The 20,132-nt window shown below is 54.4% G+C and overlaps 1 protein-coding gene across 1 annotated transcript; it reads right to left on the minus strand.

Moving 5' to 3' along the window:
- Positions 1-574: 574 nt before the first annotated feature.
- On the minus strand, positions 575-16,121 carry SPEF1 (sperm flagellar 1). The gene is made up of 7 exons (XM_034772844.1): positions 15,928-16,121; positions 13,883-13,994; positions 12,820-12,976; positions 9,862-9,910; positions 8,529-8,595; positions 6,482-6,593; positions 575-3,805 (listed from the first exon to the last, which is right to left on the minus strand). The coding sequence occupies exons 1-7, from the start codon at positions 16,037-16,039 to the stop codon at positions 3,698-3,700; spliced, it is 717 nt and encodes a 238-aa protein (XP_034628735.1). The 5' UTR covers positions 16,040-16,121; the 3' UTR covers positions 575-3,697.
- Positions 16,122-20,132: the final 4,011 nt, after the last annotated feature.

Below are 20,132 nucleotides of genomic sequence, written 5' to 3' on the forward strand. Positions count from 1 at the left end.
CCCCCTTCACACACCAGCACCAGAACATGGGGAAAAGGGCCGGGTCCCACATTCGCCCCCTCACTCCTGCAAACGCAGGACTAGGGTTAAAATCAGCCTTCTCAAAGAGAGGAGAGATTGTGGGTTATTTACCTTCCTCTCTCCCCCAGGAAGCTAGGGTACCGTCTAATATGGGAATAGGGCTGGAGACACCCACATCTCGGTGGGATTAATGTCACAGCACTGCCATGAAAACCATGGGATGCTTCTGGGAATCGCCTGGAGATGGCTGATCACTACCGGGATTCTATCCCCTGCATGCTGCCATCTTCCGGGCGGGACCCTGCAGAGCACCTGGCCTGGGTTTGGGTATGTGGGAGACTATGGGGGAAGCCAGATGTTTCCAAAGCTTATCGCTCACGCCGCCCACTACTTGCCAAGAAATCCTGACCAGCAAGCAGAGCATTGCTGACTTCACATGGGACCCAGCTGCTGAGACATTTACAAGCATCAGGTTTTACTCTCAAATGTCTGCATCAATTCTCTCTCTCTCTCACACACACACACAAGGAGAAAAGGAAATAAACACTTTTATACCAAAAACGATACAGGCAACCCTTATACAATTAACCCCCTGGGTTATGGCAACAGCAGAGTCCACACCAAACAGCAGCACAATCATCTAAACAGAGATTGGTAAATAAAACGATTAAAACATCATCATCAACAATTGATTAAGTGCCAGCCCCAGTCTGGAAAATTAGCACATGGGTGCTGATCAGCTAGGAAGGTGTAGCCACCAGAGAGTGCCATGTTTTACAACCCAGGACAACCTAACCCCTTGGCTCCAGCATCTGGTCTGCTACGCTCCATTGAAATAGCAATGGAACATCATGAGATGATACGGTATACATATGGTTGCTACTGAAGTCCATATTGTACATAATGAGGTCCATATGATAGATATGGAGGTCCATATGGTAGATAAGTGGGGGGTCCCCTTGGCAGATGATGAAGTACATACCCAGCTGGGTTGTGCCCCCCAAGCACCTGATACCTGGATATTGGTGGAGGTGACCAGCAGGTCTAGCAGCAAAGTGGATAATTTGTGGCCTATATTTTCTCTCCCATGCTTTGCTTGGCATTCTGCTCTTTCAGCCTGCGTGACACGGAGGTATCGACTGCCATGGCAGGGTGCACAAGATGGAACAGAGATTAAAGATCAGAGGAGATTTTACTCCACCTCCTGTTGCCAGCTGTGCTTGCAGTGCTGTCAGCACCAGTGAGGCAAGGAGAAGGTGCAGGAGGAGCAGACGGACTCCAGAGAGGCAAGGACCCTGATCCAGAATCCCGAGTTACAAAGACAAAGGGACGCCGCCCCCCTCGCCACACAGGAACATACGGGAAAGCAGCAAAGTTACTTCCCTTGCTCAGTTTAGTGTCGGCTTGACAGCCCTGGGGGCTGAAGACCCTAGCAGGTCTTCAGGGTACGGCAGGGCAAACTTCCCTGCACTGGCCCAGCCAGAACGGATGTCTGGGGAATTCAGTCTTCTTGGCTCAATCAGTCCGTGGTCTCTCTGAGGCTGCCAAGGAGGGGCCCAGTTCATGCTGGTTGCCCTGGCCCTGATGGACCCCCTCCATTCGGAACTGGAGTGGGATCCTGAGGGGCCGTTGAGGTCAGTGGGAATAGTCCCAATGACACCAGTGGGTGCCGGATCAGGGCCTGCTGGCACTGGGCGCTCATCAGATGGGAGCCACTTCCAGGCCCTACCAGTGAGCAGGATGGTTCCTAACCTGAGCGTTCCCATCAGCTGCTTCTTAATGGCATCTTTATGCTGCTCCTGCTGCCTTGGAGAAACACGGGGCCAGACTCTGCTCTCCCTGACCCTGCTGCAAACCAGGACTAACTCCCCAGAGATCAATGGGGCATTCTCCCTCCCAGGGGAGTCACTGGGGCTGGTGTGGGAATTTGGCAGCTTTCCGGGACCGCAGGAAGCTGAAGGCAAGTGTGTTGTGCCAAGCAATAGTGACGTAGCTGCACTGACTGTAGAGAAGGTAGCAGAGCGGGGCCTGAACCCAGCCTCTGACCCACACCCCTCAGAATTTCAGGCGGTGTCAGTCTGAACCCACATGCGGGCTCCCTTTGGGCCAAGGCGCGGCTCTTTATCCAGCTCGGACGCGTTCAGAATGCAGGGCCAGCTACGGCAGCTCGGTCCCATCCCCGGCTAGAAGATCATTGATGGGCCAGATTCCCACTGATGCAAGTCAGCATCGCTTCACTGACTTCAGTACAGCTACTCCTGGTTACAGCAGCCGGGACCTGGCCCATTGACCCCAGGACAGCTACTCCTGGTTACAGCAGGTGAGGGGCTGGCCCTGAGTTTGTAGCTTTCGTGTCTGAGAGCAGCCGCGGGCCAGCAGGAGGCTTCTCTGTGACTGTGCTTGGTCAGCCCTGCTCCTGTTGCTATTGTCAGCCCTTGGACCATGGCAGAGATGGCCCCTTTCTACTCAGACAGCCTTTGAACCCACCCACGGGCTGCAGAACCCCAAACTGTTAGGAGCAGAGAGCCAGGAGCGAAGCGTCTTTTCATGCTTGTATCCCAATGGAGCCCAGAGTAAACTGACCAATGGGTGGCAGCGACTGATCTCCACAGGGCCTGATCCCAGAGAGCCTTACTCAGGGTGTGTCTACACAGCACCAGCTGGCGTGGGCTAGCCTACCCGAGCTGGCTAGCATGGGTAACAGCAGTTAAGACAGAGCAGGAGGGGCGTCAGCCTGGGTAGTGCGGCCCGGCCCAGAGCCTGGCCACGCATTCTGCTCAGTAGCCTGTGCTGCGTTGGCTTCATGGAGACGTGACCTGCACTCGCTGGATTCACGCTGGCTCAGGTAGGCTGCCCTGTGCCCAGCTTGTGCTGCGCAGACAGACTCTCAGCCTGCAGTGGGAGTTGTCCCTGCGTGAGGGCTCCAGGATCGCGCCTGTAGAAAAGCATCCTTGGGAATGATCCATTCCTTCCCCATGCATCAGCGGTCACCCAGGAGCCACCAGCTGGAAGAAAAGGGGGTGGTTTGGGGCTCTTTAAAACAATTAACAGGCAAAGGGGTGGCCTGGAACTAAAGCCTGGAAAGCAAAGGAGTCGATATTCGGAGTGAAAGTCACTGGACTTGGTTATAGATAGAAAACCCGGCGCTCCAAATACTGCCTCAGCCCGATCACCTTCCGGCACGTTTGTGAGGGCACATTTGCACTCGCATTTCTTGCAATTGTCTAAGTGCATGCACAACTGCAGGTCCATGTCCATAATTGCAATGAATGCAAAGCCGATTGATTGCAGATGCATAAACGTGACTAACAAATGCATGCACAAGCACCGGTGCACTTAGACAATTACAACACGCTCAGGCACAATTCCAGGTGAACTTCTAGATGTGCATTTGCTACCTGTGCTTGTGCATCTGCATTTTTCACTCTTGGACTCCAGGCCTTATTTTTTCCCCTCAGTGTTGCCCTTGGATTGTAAGTAACTGGGAGCCCTATGTCATTTTTCAAATTCAAACTCTACCAGTCCTGCCTGGGACAACTCGGTCTCTCCAAGCCCAGGAGGAGAGATTAGCAGTGGGAGAGGCACAGGAACGCCGGCTCTTACAAGTGTGCCTGTGAGAGGTTCTGAGGGTGTGAGAGTCGCAGGGAAGGGCGTGGGAGGGAAACCGAGTGCCGCCTCATTTCTGTTTCTGCTCCACTTGCTGTAGGCGCCTCGTGAGGTCATCAATCCGAACGTTCTTCAGGTGGAGCAGGTGTTCCAGCCGCCGCACCTTCATCTGCAGGATCTGGGCAAAAGGAAGCACATGCTGGCCCTGATGAACGGTCGGATTGATGTCCTCTTGTGTTTTTTTTTAAAAATAGGGGGGCAACCCTAGGGTTACCATACGTCCGGATTTTCCCGGACATGTCCGGCTTTTGGGGGCTCAAATCCCCGTCCGGGGGGAAATCCCCAAAAGCCGGGCATGTCCGGGAAAATCGGGAGGGCTCGGTGGTGCTCGGCCGGGCCGGCGGTGCGGGGCCGGGGGCATGGTGCCAGGCCGGGAACCAGGGGCGCAGTGCCGGGCCGGGGTCCGGGCCGGGAGCCGGGCCCGCGGGGAGCCGCGAAGCCGGTCAGCCGGGGAGCCGGGAAGCCGGGCCCGCGGGGAGCCGGGAAGTGCACCGGGCCGCCGGGGGCCGGCAGTGCTGGGCGGGCCGGGGGTGGTCGGCCGGGGCCGGCACCTCAGGGCCCGAGCCGACCCAGGCTGGAAACGCCGGGGGGCCAGCCTGGGCCGCGCCTCCCCCCACACCTCCCTTACCTGCTTCAGGCTTCCCGCGAATCAAATGTTCGCGGGAGGCAGGGGAGGGGGCGGAGACTTTGGGGAGGGGGCGGGGTTGGGGCGGGGGTGTGGGCGGGGCTGGGGGCAGGGCCGTGGAGTGTCCTCCATTTGGAGGCACAGAATATGGTAACCCTACCCAAACCAAGCCCTTCGTTCCAGCCCCCTGGGCCTTGCAGGCTGGAGCCAGTTCTGAATTCTGCAGCTTGTGCCCATCTCTGCCCATTTCCACACGTGTCCTCTTTCTCCTACCTAGCTCTTATCAAGGCCTTTTCATCAATAAACCTCAAAGCACTTTGCAGAGGAGGTCAGTATCATGATTGGGGCAGAGATTAGCTCAAGGTCACCCAGCAGGCCAGCGGCAAAACCAGGACTAGAACCCAGGGTGCCCGAGTCCTGCGCTCTACCCACTAGGCTACACTGTTTGTCATGAAAAAGACCGCAACATTTTATGTATATCTCGAGCTTTTTTAAGCCAATGGCTAGCTCTTGAGCTCAACAGGATCTTTGGGGCTGGCAGTAACAACCGTGTCCTTTGGGGCTGGCACTGGCAGTAACAACCGTGTCCTTCTTCCATCAAACATGCAGCCAGACCCTCATTTCCACAAGTCCCCAGTAAGTGACAAGATCAGGTATCGGATACAGTCATAACACCACTCGTTCTCACCACTTTCAAAGACCGCCATAAAATGCACCTTCTTCTGCAGAGCTTTGCAAGAATGACCCAGGCAGGACTTCAGTGTCTTCACCCCCTTGGGCCCGTGCCATCACCTGGGGGCTTATGCTTGTCTGAGCTGTTTTGTCTGGGTCTGGACCTGACTGCAGGCTTCTTGGAGCTGCGGCTGCATTTCATTTGTGAGTATAGAGCCAGGCTGACCAGCAGGCCATGTGGATGCGCAGGGAGCCCTGCACATGAGTCATGATGGGCTACGGCTTACTGAAATCTTGGCCTTGCCTACACTAGACTTATTGTCCTACCATTTCCCACCATTGCAAGCCCCAGCACAGCACTCCACAGGGCCCTACCCGCCCTAGCGTTTTAACCACAGTGGGTCTGTCTCCACTGCAATCCACTAGCTTTGCTCTAGCTCGCTCACATACCAACAGCAGCCAAGCCCCAGAAGCACCGGTGTCAAGTGGCTAGCCTGCACCGAAGCCCATGCTGCCAGAAGAACATAAGAACAGCCAGACTGGGTCAGACCAAAGGTCCATCTGGCCCAGTATCCTTTCTTCCAACAGTGGCCAATGCCAGGTGCCCCAGAGGGAATGAACAGAACAAGTAATCATCAAGTGATCCATCCCCTAGTGCCCATTCCCAACTCCTGCCCTGGTTTCACTGCTGGTGGTACCTGAACTACATGGACTGCAGTCACACGTCTGAGTGAAGTGTGGACATACCCTGGGTGAGGATTCATGGTTCTTGAACCCAGACCTATGGGGCCCTGGGCAGGCGGCATCACCAGGCAGCCTTGGGTGCATGGACCATGGCTCTGCCTACATCCTGGGAGACCAGTCACTGCAGGAAGTGCTGCCCATGGTAGAAATGACTGGCAGCTCCTCCCATGAGCTCTCATTTGCCCAGACCTACTATTTAAGCCTGGAGGGAGTAGCAGGAAGTTGTCTGTGCAACAAGGATGTCTGACTTGCAGCTGAGATAGGAACAAGGCTGGGTCTGTCTCCTCACCCTGACCTCTGGTTCATGGCTATTGATTCTGGCTTGACCCTTGGCTCCAGACCCCAGCTACCAACTCTGGGTCGACCCCTCAAGCCTGACCACCTACGGCTCCAACTGCTGGTTCCTGGTACCCTGGGTCATCTACGCTTGCGTGGAGCTGTTTGAGATGCTGGCGGCTGGTCTACACGAACGGTCCCACCATTGCGACTAGTGGAGGAGCGGAGTTGGAGGCAGTGAAGGTGGGTCAGTTCAGGAAAGCCAGGCTTGTGCAGTCACCTCCTGGCTTGGTGAGGACTCCTGTCCCGTGGGCATCATGGGAGAAGTGGGTCTGAAGGAGGGGCGTGGATGAGAAGTGGGTATTCCCTGCCCAGAGGGTGGGGTGGGATGAGCCGTGGAGGTGGCTGTGGGCAAAGCCTGGCATACTTTCTGAGGATGCCCTGCCGTTCCACAGACAGCACGCGAATTGTCCTCACCTGGACCGTCTCTTGACAAGCCAGCAGAGCCTGCTCCCTCTCCGCTAACTGAATGCGAAAGCTGGTGTCTCCCGGCAGTGCCTGGGCATAGCCTTGCTGGCCCTTGTTCATCCTGGGGAAAGAAGTAAAAGCCAGAGTGTGGCAGGGTGACAAGCACGGCGCCTTCTGCTGGTTGGCCAAGGGATTAGCTCTTCCAGCCCGGAGAGCCCTCTGCAGGCCGGTGTCTCGCCTGCCGCTGGCCTCTGTGTCCCTCCTGGACCCCGGTGCCCTTCTACCTCAGGGTTCTGCCCCCAGCAGTAACCCACAATCTGGGTCTCCCCACCCAGGGGAACCCCCCAACCCTCTATCCCCACCTTGCCTCAGTGGCTACTGCCAGTCACCATCCAGCCCCCGCTCCCTGGGGTAACGGCCGTCTGTAAACCCCTCATCATCAGCAAGGGAGGTTGGACCAGCTGCCTCTGGGCTGCCCCCCTGCAGCCCTAGTACCCTTTGTGGGCCCTTAACTCGGCCTGCAGCCTGGGGCTTTGCTAGGCTGGAGCTCTCCAGCTCTCTCTGCCCTTCCCCAGCCCTGCACCACCCTAGGTCCCCTCCTCAGCTCCCAGGCAGTCAGCTCCTTCTCTCTCTAGGAGCTAGAGAGGGTGTTTTCTGGCTTCTGGCCTGCAGCCCTCCTATAAGAGACAGCTGGGCCCCCCGATTAAGCTGGCCACACCTGTGGCTGCTTCTCCAATCAGCCCAGCTTTTCCCAGTCACAGCCCCCTCCAGGGCTGCTTTAACCCCTTCAGGGCCGGAGCAGGGTGACTACCCCGCTACACAGAGATATAAACCTAGGAGGAGAAATGATTTGCCCACACTGAGCTCCGTCAGGTGGGGGAGGGTCCCCTATGGCAGGGGTGGGAGCCCCAACATGGGGGCATTTAGAACGAGGCTGGCCGCAGCGCTGGTGACAGGACTGCCCTCCATCAGCTGCCCGCTGGACTAGATGGGCAGCAGTCTCTAAAGGGAAGCAGTGGCTGTGCCATCCTCTGGGCATTTCAAACTGGAAGAAACAACGGGCCCCATCTCTCCTTCCGCGGGTCACATTCAGCCTTGGCATCAGAGCGCCCATCTCCCACTGGCCTGAAAGCACCGGGGCTGAGTGAATTGAGGAGCCTGATTCTCCCCTCCCGTGCACTGATGTAATCAGGAGGAACTCCAAAGCCATCCACAGGGTTGCACCAGGTGAGGGGAGATTCAGGCTTTGCCTCTCTTACTTACATCAGCCACCCTGGCCCACTGGGAGACGTAAGGGAGGCCAAGGCAGACATCATGTTCCCTCTGCCTTCATCAGGACGTCACAGTTTAACCATTTCAGCGAGTGGCAGGATGGTTTGCTTTAGGAACGGTCCCTGCTGCCCACTGGGATCTGGGCTGGCAGCAGAGAGGACTACACACAGCGGCGTGAAGGGTAGCAGTGCCAAGCCTCTGCAGAACGGGGGTTAGCCCAAGCAGGTGCCTGATTCCCCTGCGCCCTTCGTTGTGAGGACACAGAGCGGCTCAGCTGAGACGAGCCCCGGCGGCAGCAAGAGGCAGAAGGGGTGCAGGGGCGCTGAGCAGTGCTGGGGGGTCCTGGCACACGCTAAGGGCCCGATCCTCAGCCGGGGTAATTCAGCCTCGCTCTGTGGATGATAGTGGAACTTCGCTGACCTACCCCCGCTGAGGGTCTGGGCCCGTGTGCAAATATGTGACAAACATATCATGGTGATTCCCCCTCTTTGCTCAGGTGGGCCTTTCCCGGCCATAAACCTCGGGGGCAAAGCTGCCCCAGCCAGGAAGGGTCTGCATTTCACTCCCCTTTGGGGAGTGTTGGATTGACAGCCCTGCAGAGCGGGGGCCTCCATTTTCCCATAGAGCAGTACAGACCAGGGGGCAGAAGGGCCAGCTACCCACCCCCGTCATGGAGAATTCCTTGGGAAGGCTCCCAGCCAAGTAACCAGGAAGGGTCTGTAGTTCTAAAGGGTCACACGGGGCTTGTGGTCAGTTTGTGGGGTGATCCCAGGGCAGACTTTACCTTTCCGCTCGTGGGGACTGCTGCACGTAGATCCCTGCGGCACTGGTCTTTGGCTTCGACGAATAGCCTGGGTAATGCAAACCATGTCACATTACAGCCGCACACCAAGCGGCAAGGGCCCAACTCTGCCCTCCGATACCCCGGAGCCTCAGCAAGGGCAGAACTGAGTCTTAGCTGAATACTGGGAAAGTGAGGCCTTGGGACCCTGGGCAGCTTAGACACTGGCCGATTGGCTGGGCGTGGCCAGCGAGTTCTGGCCTCTGGGAGCAGGGTCAGGAGAGAACTACTGTCTGGAGCAAGGAACGGGCCCTGTCGCAAGTCCCAGTGACTCCCCCAGGGAGCAGCAGAGAGAAGGTGACGCACACAGACGCTGGGGTACTTTCCTTGTGTGCCCATCTCACATCGGGCAGGAGCTCACAGGTATGGGCTGGGAGTCGTAAGGCTTCAGAGGGGCAGCTCTGAATTCCAGTGGGGCTAAGAGGAAGGGTCTCACGCTCGAGCCCACTGCGGGAGATGGCACCTTGCTAGCACTGTCCATCTGAAAAGCTCATGTACGCCCAGTGCTGTCGGTCGGCATTGCCGTTATCCCTGCCTCACCAAGCACGTGGCTCGGGGAAGTGACTGGCAGAGCTGGGTCTGACCCCAGATCTCCTGGTTTATAGCTTTGTTCTTTAACCCAAGACCGTCCTTCCCTCTCCTGGTCCCCTTAGAAAACGCTCCGAGGACTTAAGACTGTGGATTCCTAGAGGCCAAGCAGCTGGTGAAGAAGCCACTTGACCTATGAAATCTCTGCAGGTATTGATAGAGCTGCAGCATCGTAATGTCTGGACTCTTCAGCAGCGGTAATGAATTGAGCTGGGCTTGCGGTTAAGGCACTGGGCTGGGACTCGGGAGATCCAGGTCAGTTCTTGGCTCTGTCACAGGCCCTGGGTAAGTCACTCAGGCCCAGATCCTCCAAGGTATTTAGGCTCCTGACGCCCATTAATTTCAGTAGACGTTAGGCGTCCCTCTCTGTGCATCAGCTTACAGGAGATAATCTTCCCATTCTCCCACTCCTCGGTTGCTGTGTCTTTGAGTTGACACTGCGTCTGTACAGCACCCAGCACAATGGGGCCTCAAATGCCATCAGCCCCATAGGTGCTACTGTAATGCAAATCATGTATCTTCCTGACACCCCTGCAATGCAGGACAGTGCATCCCCATTGTACAGGTGGGAAACTGAGGCACGGGGAGACTGAGTGACTTGCCCAGGGTCACAGAGCCGTGTGTCAGGGCTGGAAGCCAGCTCCCCCAGAACACACCTACTGCTCAGAGAGACTCCTGTCACCCCTACCTGTTTCCATATGGCCATTCTCATGGAGTGCATAGCGTGTGCCCAGCTCCTGCACAGAGAATCAAAGAGAACACAGGGTTCAAGTGAAAATGCCTTACAATCCACCGTCAGCCTCCTCCTGAGAGAGGCCTGGCAAGGCTTCCATAGGCGGCGAGATGGCAGTGATCAGGATGTTGCAGAGATGAGTGGGTCTGAGGGAAGGCAGAAGCCAAGGTGGCCCCCAGGAAATGACATGGGCAGAGCAGCTCTGATCCCATCCAGTAGAGGGCAGTGGCGCCCCCTCCCCAGCCAGTTCTTTGTACAATATCCGATAACAGGTGGGACTGGAACTAGGGTGACCAGATGTCCCGATTTTATAGGGACAGTACCGATTTTTGGGTCTTTTTCTTATATAGGCTCCTATTACCTCCCACACCCTGTCCTGATTTTTCACACTTGCTGTCTGGTCACCCTAACTGGAACACTTTGGGGGCCTTAGGCTGAAAGCCTTGCACTGCCCCATCAGTGGAAAGAACGAACGAGTCCTTTAGGAAAGACACTGAGGATGGGGGTTCCTATAAACAGAGCCACGTGGGGTTTCACAGGTCAGACAGGGCCATCATGACTCTCGAGTCTGAGCCCGGGGAAAGGTCCGCACCCAGTGATTTCTGCATCAAGCCCAGCCCCTCTGCTGGAGCTCTAGCACAACGTGAAGAAAGACATCCCGCCGGGATTTAAGGCCCCCAAGTTAGTTAGCCTCCTCATTTACAAACTGTGCACCTCATGTCTAGCCGGCATTTGTCTAGCTTCAGCTGCCAACCACGGGGTCTCGTTCTGCTAGCTGAGAGCCCTCTGCAATCAGAAACCGCTTCCCCAGGAAGGCCTTGCAGGGTTTTGTACAGTTAACTAGACCTATTGGTCAGAGAAATCTGGTCATCAATTGAAATCCGCCCCCCCCCCTTTTTTTAAGTCTAATAAAAATATGTCTGGTCTAGTCTCAGTCTGGTTGCTAGGACACCGGTGTCCACACTTCCAAACCGCCACCCCCACTGGCACAAATGGGCCAGCTCGCTGCCAGTCTCAGCAGAGAGGAGATGGACCGAACGGGCCGTGGAGACAATACAGTCCCCAGCCCGGGGGTGGGTCCCTCCAGCACAACTTGCCCCTCTAACACCTGAGCTGTAGCCAGCAGCGCTCACTCGCTGGGGCTGTCAAGCTCGCACTGAAGAGGGGACGAACCGCAGTTGCTGTGATGATAAGACACTAAGTCTATGTGCCTGATTGCAGAGCGTGGCTGTGTGGTGAGGGAGGGAGCGGCCACAGAGATTCTGCAGTCCGGACAAGCGGTGAGAGAGAGAGATAGATAGCAGTGAGATAGAGTTGTCACCTCTGAAACACGAGTGAGTGGAGCTGCCAAGGCAGGGCAATCGCATAATGACTGGTGTATTAGCCTTGCACATGGAGCACATCTCACAGCTCCAGCTATGTGTGCCGGAGAAGAGAGTCTGGCCCACTCTGTATACTGGTGTCTGCCCTAAGGCCCATGAGTAAGATCCATCTCTCTCCAGTGCCCCTTCATTAGCCTTTGCCACTCCGTTTCCTCCTTCCTGTGTATCTATCTCAACATCAGATGTATCAGCTAAATTGTCAGCTCCATAGCATAACACCGGTGCCCTCTGCTGACTCTCGGAGGGAGAACAGGTATATTGACAAGCCCTGCCTCTCACCCTATCCCCAGTCCGGTAGGGTCGGCTGGGGCGCTCTGTTCCTAGCCCTGAACTCTCCGCACTGGCAGCTGGGCTTTCTCTCCGCCCTAGTGGTCCGAGTCCGATTACCACACTGCCTGAGTGCTGCTTGCGATCGATGGGTATTTCTATTTGATTTCCATCACTCGCTTGCCAATAGCACATTTCTGGTGGCAGCCGTAGCGGTTCTATTTGCTGCCATGCCCTGTGAGCGGCTCAGAATAATTACAACTGTGCACTTGTTTAATGCCTTCTAGCTGAGGATCTCAAAGCCCTGTACGTACACGGGATGGGGTGTATAAACCACACACAGGTAGACAAAGGGTTAACGGGAGCTGGTGGGCCCAGTTAGCTCTCACCTGGGGGAGAGGGGGGTCGGCATAATTCATAATCATAATCATAGACTATCAGGGTTGGAAGGGACCTCAGGAGGTATCTAGTCCAACCCCCTGCTCAAAGCAGGACCAATCCCCAACTAAATCATCCCAGCCAGGGCTTTGTCAAGCCAGGCCCTAAAAACCTCTAAAACCCAGCTGATTGCCTCAGGGAAGGAGCTCAGAGTAGGAGAAGAAAAGAGCCAGAAAGGGGGAGACGTGGGAGTGAGAGACCCAGGAGCAAAGGGGTCTGGGGTCCCTGCTGCCTGGGAAAGGAGCCAAGAGGAAGTTATAGCAGTGGAGTCCTGTGGTGGGCCCTGCAATGGGGAGGTAGCCCTGTACATCGGCGTATGTGACCGGGCTGGCGGGCTGAGTGACTAGAACCAGACCACCCCAGGGCCTGAATGGACATCGGATGAAGGGGAAGGTCTTGCAATGCCATGAACAGCCGCAGGGGAGCGTGCTGACTGGTGAGTCACTATCCTGCAATAAATAAATGAATCAACCCCCACCCACTCGCTGGGAGAGTCTAGCCGGCCCATTTTGAAAATGGGGAAACTGAGGCACACAGCACCTCTGTGAGTGTCAGGAAGAGAACTCATGCCTCCCAGTCCCTATGATGACTCCTACACTTCCTGCACTTTACCCATGCTCCTTCTGAATGCAGTTTAATGGCTCTGGGTTTGTAAATTACACATACTTGTCACAGCCGTAGGCCGAGCTCCACAGTGTTCACCCAGCATTTGCTCCCAAGGGAGTTTGCCTGAGCAAGGACCTCAGCACATGGCCCATATACACAACAGGATCCTACACAACGTTTGACCATCTGAGCCGCCCGCTGTCCCTCGAGCACCACTGACCTGATATGTGCCAGATGCCACCTTGCTCTGTTTCTGCTTCTCCTTGATTTTCTGCCGCAGTGGGAGTAGCACCAGCTCCACCACGCCAGGCGTGCACTGTACAATCTTCCGGATCAGATCTTCCGGGATGGAGAAATTCAGCTTGTTCAGCACCTTCCTGCAAGGGCACAAACCGCCCCACGGGGGGGAATGGTCAAACCACAGTATGGGCACCCGCTCTGCAGAACGGGCTGGAGTTCCTATAATAGTCTCATGTGGAAACATCGCTCCTGGACTAAGGGGGCCTGATCCTCAGCCAGGGTATGTGGTGTAGCTCCCTCAAAGGCAATGTAATGACACTGATTTACCCCAACAAAAACAACAAGGAGTCCGGTAGCACCTTAAAGACTAACAGATTTATTTGGGCATAAGCTTTCGTGAGTAAAAACCTCACTTCTTCGGATGCATAGAGTGAAAGTTCCAGATGCAGGCATTATATACTGACACATGGAGAGCAGGGAGTTACTTCGCAAGTGGAGAACCAGTGTTGACAGGGTCAATTCAACCAGGGTGGATGTAGTCCACTCCCAATAATAGATGAGGAGGTGTCAATTCCAGGAGAGGAAAAGCTGCTTCTGTAGTGAGCCAGCCACTCCCAGTCCCTATTCAAGCCCAGATTAATGGTGTTAAATTTGCAAATGAATTTTAGTTCGGCTGTTTCTCTTTGAAGTCTGTTTCTGAAGTTTTTTTGTTCAACGATAGTGACTTTTAAATCTGTAATAGAATGACCAGGGAGATTTACCCCAGCGGAGCGGAGGACCATGCTCAGCATGCAGAGGAAGGCTGCACAGGACTTGGGGGGAGGTCAGAGAGGTATGAAGTCCAAGCCACTGTTTGGCGTTGGCAGAGAGTGTGAGAGCGGAGAAGCTGCATGGTATTGGTAGGTGCGTATGAGGTCAGAAAGATGCAGAGGAGTGGGAAAATAACAAGGAAACTGAATCACTGTTTTCCCTATGCATCCCCAGCTCCATGGCCCCATATCCCCAGCACCGTGCTACGTGAGGGGCGCTGGGCGCAGGTTTACCTGTTGAGATGGCCCCAGTTGGAGAGTTTCTGTTGCGTTGAATTAGCTGGGACATAATTGTGCATTTCCACCATTTTGGGAAAGTAAAATTTCACCACTTCTGCTGCTAGAACTGCATAGGAAAGAAGAGGAATCAGTGACAATGCCGTGCTCGGAGAGGTCAGACTGAGCATCGCGCCGTGATCTGCATAATGAAAACAATGAGACGTCGTTATATATACGGATGCTCTGGAAAGATACAGTATAAACCACAGCCAGGACTAGTTATTGTCTCGCAGAGATTCCAGAGCTAAGAGTATCAATTCACACGTGAAAAAGAAGGGTTCCTTACCTCTTAGCAACTGGGATTCTACTTCAAGTACTTGTACGACCAGCCCCATGCAGGCAGTGCACACAGTGGTAGATTAGCCACTGGGACAACGGGGCCTGTGCCCAGGGGCCCCAGCCTATAGGGAGGCGCTGGAAAATATCTGCTGCCAGATTTTTGCGGGGGCAGAAAGGAGCAAACGGGTTGCGGGCTGCACTGGGGGGGGGGGCGGGACTGTGGGTGGGACAGGGGTGGGGCTGTGGGGAGGAAGGGGCAGAATGGGGTAGGGCCGTGGGCGGGGCTGCAGGTGGAAGGGGCAAAACGGGAGCAGGACTGCAAGCGGAAGGGCTAGGGAGGGGCCACTCACTTGATCTGGCCCAGGGCCCTAGGAAACCTTAATCTTTCTCTGAGTGCACACGTGGGACTTGTGCACTTCAGAAGTGAGAGCCACTTGGACCAATACACAAAGAAGAATTCATCTCTTCTAACCAGCAACCCTGCAAACTTGCCCTGGGATCAGAGAGGCATCCAGGTTATTTCCCTTTCATGCATCATCCACAGCAGTAAACAGCGTTACCAACCCCACACAGTCAAAAATCATAAGCCAGACCCAGAAAAAATGGTGAGATTGGCTTTAAAATATCCGAAGATTTTAAAAATTAATCAATGTTGGCTCTTTATTTGCCTTGGGTTTTGTTTTTGTTTTTTCAAACCTTTAGAACTCATGTTTTCAAGCTTTTTTCTGTAACCAAGAGAGCTAGAGACCTACTTTCCTATTTTTGAAATGGAAGCTGAAGTTCTCACATAGTCAGCTGACTTCAACCACTGGGGCTTTAAGGAAAACATGAAATATGAGAGTTGCAATAAGTGTGCAAAAGTTGGCAACACCACCTGGCTCTGCTGGCCAAAATTGACCTGTAGTAACACCTGGGCAGCCCCTCTCTTTAGGCGTTGTGGGCAGCTGGCATACATTGTCCCTTATCTCAAGGGTTTGGCCAGAGGGCTCCAGGATTGGGGGTCATAGAGGAGACTTAAATCCACCTTTGCAAATAATCCTGAGTTTTGCTGTGCGCCGTTTGGACACAGAGACTAGGAATTTGTCCGCAGTCTCTCACTCACGCACCTCTTTCTTAGTAACCCTAGAGCCATGTTATTTTAATTTCGTTTTCCTCTCTGTGAATATTGCTTGATTTTTTTTTTAAAATAAACAGAAACTTGTTTTTTAACCAGAGGGTGAAACTGACATTTACCAACCAGTGCAAACCTTACGCACTCCCCCCGCATTCCCCCCAACCCCATCTATCTGCAAACGATAGAGCAGCCCTGTCTGTGGTGTTCAGAGCTGGATCCAAACTCTCCCAAAGTTCACTGCATCCCAAGGGTGGATGTGGCCAGTTATAGAAAGAGGGGTCAGCTGTCAAGATCAGAATTGCGTCTAGACTCCCCCAGAGCACTGGCTATTTGGATTCAGGAGCCCAGGTCGGTCCCATTACAGCAGAGTCTGGATCCAGGTCTGGACTCCGCCAGAGCTCAGGGTATTTCGATCCAGGATCCCAGGTCGGTCCCACTGCATTCAGCGCTCAGGCAATCCAGTCTGGATCTGGGTCTGGACTCTCCTCGAGCTCAGGGAATTTGACCGGGATCCATTCCTGGGTCACTCCTAGGCCTCAAGCTGTGGAGTCTGGATCCCGGCCGGACTGCGGCCAGCTCCAGGAGTTTGGGATCTGATTCCCCCAACCTCCGTCGCTGAAGTCCCGGGTGATGTTCTTCTTGGGGCGGGACAGGGGGACGGCATCCACCCAGCTGTAGAGCTCCTGCAGGCTCTCCTCGTCCAGCTCCCCGTTCGCCATCTGCTCGGCCGCCAGCCGGACCCAGGCCAGGCCTCTACACCCCCACGCCTGCAGGGCACACCCAAGCTCGCCCCTGGCTCTGCCTGCCTGCAGGGCTGGAGGCAGCCATATTGTTTTCATAGAACCATGGCAACGGCCCGCTAGAAAGGGACACTCAAGGGATTCTGGGAGGTGTAGTCCTCTGCATCCTGAAGAGGCTGGGGGACAACTGTTGCCAAGCAACGAGCTCGCCTAGCAACACAGCAGCGAGCCTGGGAGGCGTCTTAAAGGGGCGCAGCATGCGAGCAGCACTGAAATGGTGCAGCCGATAACCGGTGCACGGGTCTGGGGGATGAATTAATATTATTATTTGCACCCCGGCAGCACTGCCAATTGCTACCGCCAGCCGCCCACGATCAGGGGTTCTGCTTGGAGCCCCAGCTCCGGCGTGAGCCAAGAATGGCCACGGTCCTTGAACAAAGAAGCTGGGCTGGGGTGTGCGACGGGCCAGGGCCTAGCGGTTCAGGGCCTGGAAACTCCCAGGGACAACGCTGCGACCCACAAAGGGCCACGCTAGCCTTGTCCCTCTGGGCCGGTGGCTATTCCAGTGTGATGAATGCACAGCGTCGCTGCGGGGGGAGACACTGCAGTCTCACGACCCTGGTCCTGGTCCCCCAGCCCCAGTTGCTCTTTCATTAGCGATCCACCGCGGAACAGCTTCACCGGGAGAGATTGGATGAGCCCCACATCAGAATAGCTCAGTGGTTGGAGCACTGTCTTGAGAGGCGGGGGACCCCTCTTCAAACCCTTTCTCCCGGCTGGCCAAGAGAGGGAAAATTGAACCTGGGTCTCCTGCATCCCAGGTGCATGCTCTAACTGCTGGGCTAAAAGGTAGGGTGACCAGATGTCTCATTTTTATAAGGACAGTCCCGATTTTGGGGACTTTTTCTTACATGGGTGCCTATTACCCCCCACCCTCGTCCTGTTTTTTTCACAGTTGCTATCTGGTCACCTTACTACAAGGTATAAGGTGGGCACCTCCCCCATCTCCTCCTCTGGCCAGATTTGAATGGGACTTGCTGCCTCTGAGCACGGACCAGGTCTGCATGTGACTGACCTGGACACCCGAATGTCTACCTTTCTCTGATTCCTAGGTCGCTCTGGAGCTCCCGTGGGAGATAGAGGACCCACCCAATGCCTGGTGGGAGGCAGCAGAACTCATGCCCGAAGTCAGAAACAAGGGTGGTGAGAACTCTGAAAACCTAGGCACCGAGTGAATTTGGGCACCCACGGGGTTTGACAAGAGTTTTGTGGATCACAGTGGAGCCAAAACCGGGACTTAGGTGCCTCAGGCCAGGGTTAGGTGCCTAAGTACATTTGTGAATCCCACCCTGTATCTAGCCCTGTTGGTTGTGGACAAACACTTTACAATGTGAGCCCTAAAGTCTCCGAACATACTGCAAATAAAAAGGCCCCACACGTATTATTTTTAATATCTCATGATTTTTGAGCACTTAGGGTTAGCAATACTGCAGCTCTAGTCTCTGGCTGATCAGGGCCCCTTGTGCTGGGCACTGGACATACACCTAGTGAGAGACAGCCCCTGTCCTGAAGAATTTACAGTCTGATTATTATTTCTAGCTACAAGGTGCTACCGCCATCCCTGATTGCAAAGCCCCTAGTTACCAGGCTCTGATGTATGTGGCTGACCCTCTGAAGTGCTGTTAATTGTCAGCTTGGCTGCTGAGAGTGTGTGAAGAAGCAGACTCAAAAACAGGAGGTTTTAAATGAATAGTCAAATGTTTGGTTAGCTGGTCATTCCCTCCTTCCCCCACTGATATTCCCCTCTGTTGTTCTGGCTGAGAATGGGAGCAAGGTAGCCGATATAAATGATCTTCTCTTACTATTTCTGGGGTCATGCAGAAGCAGGAAGTACCTGAAATTCTACAGAGACTGGATTACAGTCCATTTAACCTGCTGGTCATCTGTCTGCTACCTCAATTTCCCTCTTAGGCTCCCGTCCCCATATATGCCTGCAGACTGTTTGTTACTGCAATATATGTAATAATAAAGGTAGCTTGTGCCCCCAAATGAGGTTTGTGTCTGTAAAGTTATAATCCATCTTGACTTGTTACAATCCAAATGTAAAGTTAACTGGGTTTTGCTATTGAAAAAGGGGCTTTTTCTCCAAGCCCAGCATTAATAGAAATGCTGCCCTTTCTCTCAAAGTCCTTGAGAATAAGTGTTTTGTTTGGACTGACACATTCCCCCTGAAGTGTTTGCAACCCAAAGAGCTATTTATAGGTATGTCTATGCTAGTTATCACTGTCATGTCTGAACTCCTCACAAATATGAATGCATTTATCTCTGCACCACCACTGTGAAGTAGAGAACCAGCATTATCTCCATTTTACAGAAGCTCACGCTCAGAGAGATCAAGTGGCCTTTCCCAGAGTGATCTAAGGAGTCCATGGCAAAGCCAGAGAGAACAGTTTTTCTGCTTCCCAGTTTTGTTTCTGAACTATCAGATTAACCTTGGGCTGATCCAGGAACAGTGACGCTGATCCCAAACTGACCAGAAACAAAGTGAAACTAACTGGAGTTTCTCTTCATTTCCCCAATCAGAGAGGATTTTACAAGAAACAAACAGCAAAAAAGTAGGTGCTGCTATTCATTTCTTTAATACTTTTAATTTCAGTGCCAATTTTGCAGAGCACAAATTCCAGAAGTAGTCACCCAGTCCTTGCAGTTTATAACCTAAACGATGCTTAAAGGCATATTTGATTTTTTTAAAATACAATTTGATTTTAATAAAATAAATAATAACACAGGTAAGGCCATTTAATGTTTAAAATGCCAGTATTAGCCTGGAAATTCACCTCAAAGTAGGCTTGCCAACCCTCCTGGTTTCGCCCAGAGTCTCCCGGAATTGGGCTCTCTCTCCCAGAGGCTACTGAAGCCAAACCGGGAGATTTTAGGCCACTAAAAGTCCGGCGGCGCAGCGGGGCTAAGGCAGGCTCCCTGCTTGCTCTGACCCCGCGCCACTCCCGGAAGTGCCCCCTGGCCAAAGGCCACACCCTTCACCCACTCCTGCAACCCAAACCGCTGCCCCAGCCCTGAGCCCCCTCCCAGAGCCAGCACCCCAAAGCCCCTCCCACATCCCATCCCCTGCCCCAGCCCTGAGCCCCCTCCCAGAGCCAGCATCCCAAAGCCCCTCCCATATCCCAACCCCCTGCCCCAGCCCTGAGCCCCCTCCTGCACTCAAACTCCCTCCCATAGCCCATACCCCTCCCCACCTCCCGAACCCAACTCCCTGTCCCAGCCCGGAGCCCCCTCCTGCATCCAAACTCCCTCCCATAGCCTGCACCCCTCACCCCCTCCCACACCCCAATCTCTGCCCCAGCCCTGAGCCCCCTCCAGCACCCAAACTCCCTCACAGACCTTGCACCCTGCCCCGCCTCCCGCACCCCAACCCCCTGCCCCAGGCTCAGCCCGGAGCTCTCTCCCACACTCCGAACCCCTCAGCCCCAAGCCCACACCCTCTCCCGCACCCCAACCCCCTGCTTCAGCCTGGTGAAAGTGAGTGAGGGTGGGAGAGACTGAGTGACAGAGGGAGGGGGATGGAGTGAGTGGGGCAGGGCCTCGGATAAGGGGCGGGGTCTCAAGAAAGGGGCGGGGCATGGGTGTTTGGGTTTGTGTGATTAGACAGTTGGCAACCCTACCTCAAAGCCCCAATGCTGCAATCACTTATGTGCTTAATTTTACTTACACAAGTAACCCCAATGACTCACATGAGTACAGTTAATCAGGTCCCTAAGTCTTTGCAGAATCAGGGCTTGCATATGCAAAAACACAGCATGGCAGGCAGGTACTAACATACTTTGGTGCTTTTGTAGTTACCTTGCTATTAAATAAAGTATCTGGAAATCTTTCAGAGCACCACTAGAGGGTAATACAAGATCCCTCCATTGCCTCTCCCAGGGAAAGTAATAATTCTGCTGGAATCTGCTGCTGCCTGGTAATACACACCCAGGTTTTTGCTTTGCAAAGGACTGAGGCAGAGAGTGAAAAACCTGGCTGGCTTTTGCGGAGCTCAGGAAAACGGAAATTTCAC

This window comes from Trachemys scripta, chromosome 5 (assembly GCF_013100865.1).
Source record: "Trachemys scripta elegans isolate TJP31775 chromosome 5, CAS_Tse_1.0, whole genome shotgun sequence".
Taxonomy (NCBI): Eukaryota; Metazoa; Chordata; order Testudines; family Emydidae; genus Trachemys; species Trachemys scripta.